This window comes from Sardina pilchardus, chromosome 13 (genome assembly GCF_963854185.1).
Source record: "Sardina pilchardus chromosome 13, fSarPil1.1, whole genome shotgun sequence".
Classification (NCBI taxonomy): Eukaryota; Metazoa; Chordata; class Actinopteri; order Clupeiformes; family Clupeidae; genus Sardina; species Sardina pilchardus.
Genome location: NC_085006.1, coordinates 11,356,325 through 11,361,540, shown reverse-complemented (window position 1 = coordinate 11,361,540; position 5,216 = coordinate 11,356,325). Strand labels below are relative to the sequence as shown.

Below are 5,216 nucleotides of genomic sequence, written 5' to 3'. Positions count from 1 at the left end.
TTTTTCAAAGTTCATTTTAATGTTGTTTAACGAGTGTAGTTCATTCAGATGAGGAAAGCTGGAAGCAATTTTTGAATTCTGAATGTGTGATTGAAGTCAGTCATTTAGTGAGCAGGAACACTGCGTTGGTCGACAACAAATATATTCCTACTGCTATACTGTATGTGTCAACAGGCTTGTCACACTTTTACAATATATGTTATTATAGTGTTATAGCATAACATAATACATTTTCAATCAAAGTGTGAAAAGCAAGTTTTCATTGACAAATTATTATATTTGCAGAATTAAATGCTAAAATTTGTTTTTTGTTTTTTTTGCTTTGCGCATTGTGGAGAGCTTGTTGTAGGCCTACTGTATGCATCCCTAACCCTGCTGTGTGTGTGTATGTGTGTGTGTGTACGTGTGTCTCCAGAAGAAGCCATGCCATCCTACAACAAACCCTCCTTCCCCTCCCCCGGGGGCCACAGCTCCTCGGGCACCTCCTCCTCCAAGGGCTCCACGGGGCCCCGCAAGGGAGAGGGCCAGAGGGGCCAGCAGCAGCAGCAGCAGCAGCAGCGGGGGGCCACAGAGCACTCAGACGGGAACAACTTCCTGGGGACCAACGGCCAGCCACAGTACTCTGGGGAATTATGTACGTGTGACACCCTTCAGCTCTCAGTCATTCAGCACATGCTATGCTAGCCTGTGGACTAGCATAGTATAGCATGCTAGTAGCATTATGTAGTGTAATGCTACTCAAGCTAATTGCCTGGCATAGTACAACACTGGCTTAGTCTATTGTCATAGGATGACAATGTAGCCTTAGTGTGAACCTAGCTTTAGTGTGATTGAAATTATGGTCTTTCTAGATGTTTTTTCTATTCTAAATCATTAATCATTATTTTCATGTTTTAATGTTTCAATGTTTCAATGCTGTTTCTCTTATGGATGAAAATGTGATTGAGCATTGGTGCAAGGGAATCCAGCCCACTCTAAGAGATGTGTGGAGGTCACTGTGGCAGTTCCTGCTCTTTACGGTGCCCTGTTCTTCTACCCACAGAGTGACCTGAGGATGCTGAAGCAGGAGTATGCCATGTCTGTCCTCACTTAACACCTTTCCTCTGTTCTGCGGGAAACTTGGACTTTCATCCGTTACTATGTCTCACCACAAGGAGAGGAGGGAGAAAGACGACGACGACGATGGCAACGGTGGAGAAACATTGTGGCAAATCTGTAAATGTCCATGTAAAGACAGACCACACAACGTTGATTTGACATTTTTATCCTTTCAAGAAGTTATCTCCCACCTTCCACCTTAAAAAAAAACTGACTTTTTTGTGAGAAGACTTAAAAAAGAAAAAAAAAGTAATGAAACAAAAGAATGGAAGAGATCCATCCAGATTGCTAAAGTACGGAGAGCAAAAGGGATTTTTCCTGTAAATATGTTCTTAACATTGTTTTTGCATTGCTATGCAAGCCATTTTCTGTTCAACCTTCCTTGTTTTGTTTTTAATTTCTCATACTGTTGGTTTCATCAGATTATCTGTACTATATGTGAATGGAAAGGCTGTCGTGCCATAAAGTAATTATTTTATGATCCTCCATGTGTTAATAATTACCATTGATTAATTGTTGTTATTATGATTATGATTATTATTATTAATTATTATTATTTTTTGCACTGCAATTTTGGTGATAAGCACAAAAAGCATAGCTCCTGCTGACATGAAGAAGCTGATCGGGGATCTGTGAAGTGGAGATTTCTGTACTGTAAACTAAGAGATAAGAAGATATATAGCATTGTACAGAGAGATATTAAGTAAGTAGTCACGGGGCCCAGGGGAGGGGGGCTGCACACAGTAAACAGGTGTTGGCCCTGCGTATGTGTGTGCGTGTGTGTGTGTGTGTGTGTGTGTGTGTGTGTGTGTGTGTGTGTGTGTGTGTGTGTGTGTGTGTGTGTGTGTGTGTGTGTGTGTGTGTGTGTGTGTATGTTGTGTGCAAGTGTCCGTGCATTTGTGACCATGGTGGAGATTTCTCCCTCTGATGGGGGATTAGGCCGTGTTTGATGGCGGGTGTATGTATGTATGTCTGTGTACTGTGTGTGTGTGTGTTTGTGTGTGTGAGAGAGAGAGAGAGAGAGAGAGAGAGAGAGAGAGAGAGAGAGAGAGAGAGAGTGCGTGTGAGGGCGACGACAGGGCGAGGCTGGAGCTGATTGAGCTCGATGGGTCTCCAGAGGGTTTGACATGTCTGACGATGGATTGTCCCGATGTTTGTTTTCTCCACGGTTTACAAGTGGTTGAAAAAGAATCCCCCCCCACAACCCGCTCCGCTATTGCACAGTTGATCCCCTCCCCAACGCATTCTGAGTGCCCTCAAGAGACACAATTGACCCCCCCACCACCACCCTCAACCCAAACCCTGCAGTTGGACATGAAGTCCATCACAGTTTATCAATATTTGAGTTGAAACTATTTCAAGGCTGATAACCCCTAATACTAGCCCTTTGTGATGGCCATGGCATTGTTTTGCGTCTTTCGTTTCTTTTCTGCTTAATCTCTGTTTGTGCTCACTACAAGGAAAAAAAACAAACGCTTCTCTCAGTTGCCCACAGCGACTTTGAAATTGGTTAAACATCAGAGTCCACTAATTCTTGTGGACATCTACTGAGGAGATGTGGACGTGTTGCTCCAGGCTGGTGGTCTGTACACTCAAGAGCTTTTACAAGAGTTCCCTCCCCTAGCTCCTGCTAGCTCTTATCTGTTTTTTTCTTCCTTTCATGTGTAGTTTTATGTTAATTCAGACAAACAGAACGCCAGTTGACTCTGCCGCTGAGAGAGCTGAATCACTCGCGGTCGAGCTTCATGCATCTGAACTTTCAGATGCTACTGAGGCATCCACAGCCTCAGTCCAGTAAAAAATGACAAAGTGAAAAACATTCACATGTGTAAACAGCCCTGTACTAAATAGACTGGCAAATAGAATTTGTTTTTGTTATTTATTGTTTTTAAAGCACTTAGAGTCGTCACACGCAGAACAGCACTGAGGCTCTCAATTGCATGAACCAGTGTATTCAAGGAGACACAAGGAAAAATCCACTGTGGCTATTCAGTTGTCCAGGTTAAGCAATACTCCATAACGTGCTGGGCATTGCAGGTCTGGGCATGAGACATAACTCTATATAAGATTGGCGATGCATATGTGTACCGAGTACTAAGGAACGATCTGGTTGTAAAGTTTACCACTGCCTCTGTCTCACAAGCAATGAGCGAACCACAATACTCTCAGTCACCGAACACAGTTTACCAAGCAGTACAGAATTCAGACACTATTTTTGGTTAAGATATATTTTGGGTTTTACATTCTTTCTTACATTCATGTTGGTTTTTCAAACTCTCTTTTCTTGCACCTTTCAATCGTATTTGCTTGTTATTCCTTTTCTAAAGTGAAACCATGCAGAACTAAATGTCAAGTGAAAAACCACGCTGCTTTTTTCAAAGGATATTTTTTACGGTTACAGTAACATTCAGGATTTACTGGTTTAATGACTGTTTGTTTGCTCTTCTCTCCGGTTTTATACTGTACAATTAGTGTTGATAACGAGGGTGTGGAGCTAACGGCTTTATTGAGCATTTCTGTCCTTTACTGTTCTTGAGTTCTTGAGCGCCATGTTCATGTCACATCATCTCGATATCGTGGCCAGTCTTCTGAAAATGAGGTGCAAAGAGCATCTCATGACCTTTGTTTTTTTGTTTTGATTTGTTTTTTTGTTTTGGTGGTGTTCGTGTGTGTCTAGGCCTACATATGTATATATAAATATATCCATATGCATCCTCACATTGAAGTTCATTCCAATCTGACTGATGAAAAATCCCCTTCCAAACTTTTATTTTGTATTGCTGTTATTTTAATTTCTCTGGTTCTTATTGGCAGTGGGTTCTCCATACGCCCTCTTTCACTGAGTAACGTGCCAGTTCAAAGCATTTCCATCTGGGAAAAGGTGAGATATCAGAAAGAGAACATACCAAATTAATATCAATATTTGAAATGTCCAATGCATTTTAGTGACTTCTTTTTTAAAAAAATACTAACTTTTTTTGTTTATAATATGTTTCTTTTGAAATCACAGTGTTGTTGTTTTGTATTTATTAAAATAAAAAAAGGTATATTGTGAATAATGGAAAAAAGATTTGTGGAATATAAGATGTTTCCCCCTCTTTCCTTCATGTGTCTTATCTCTCCCTCATGAAAAGCTTCTGCCATAAAGATTTCATGGAGTCATAACATTCACGTAATGTTGAAATGCTGAGACAACAAATTTCAGTGGACCCACTTTATGTCTTGCATGCTAACCATGCTTCTTCCTCGACATTTGCAACAAATTAGAGAACATCATGGTGAACACAAAAAAAATGTTCCATCAGTTACCAAGACGATGGGATTTCTCTTCTTTTTTTTAAACTCCTACTCCCCCCTCTTTTTTTGAAAGTACAGTTATCCGTTCTCTTTCCTTTTCTCAATTCTCAATATTGTTGGATCTTTGTAGCCTATCTGTGTGTTGCCTTTTTTTGCTAAAAAAGGAATTAAAAACATTTTAAAAATAATGAATGTTGTTGGGTGATATTACTTTACAGTGGGCAATTTATGCCAAATCTTTCTTTATGGGAAGGGATGTTGACATTTTACTGCATTTTACTGATCTCTCTAAGTTAGAATAAAGTACAGACTAAAAAAGATGGGGAAAAATCCTTGCCTTGTAAAATTCCAGGATCCAGGATCACTACAACAAAACAAACAACAAAATATTTTTTAATTGTGGGATACCCATAACCATACATCTATACAGCTACATAGCTTTTAGGGACTGTTGGAATACTGTTGTTTATGGTTTCTGTCTGTTTTCATTTATTGAAGTGTTAATCATTTTTGAAAAAAAAATAAAAAAAATCTCAAAAGATACAATCATACATGCAGTTCACAAAATATGGTTGGTGTCAGAAAATATCAGAATGAGGCATCAAATCTTCAAAGATTTTGCGCGTTTCAGGTATGCATGTGTGTTTGTGACAGAACAGAGAAACACACACTCCCACATACACCCACATGCAGAGATGCACACAGAGAGAGACACACACACACACACACACACAAATGCTCACAAACTAATCCGCATGCTGTTCAACTTGGCAGGCTGACATCAAACAGAAAGCTAAATGCTCCAAATCATGAGTCCAGGC

At 40.0% G+C, this 5,216-nt stretch overlaps 1 protein-coding gene across 1 annotated transcript in view; it reads left to right on the top strand.

Moving 5' to 3' along the window:
* robo2 (roundabout, axon guidance receptor, homolog 2 (Drosophila)) overlaps positions 1-4,564 on the top strand; it is a 61,427-nt gene extending 56,863 nt beyond the window's left edge. The window contains exons 24-25 of the mRNA XM_062553120.1: positions 416-634; positions 1,043-4,564. Coding sequence (XP_062409104.1) covers positions 416-634; positions 1,043-1,044 — 221 coding nt within the window. The 3' untranslated portion in view covers positions 1,045-4,564. The remainder of the gene's footprint in view (positions 1-415; positions 635-1,042) is intronic.
* Positions 4,565-5,216: the final 652 nt, after the last annotated feature.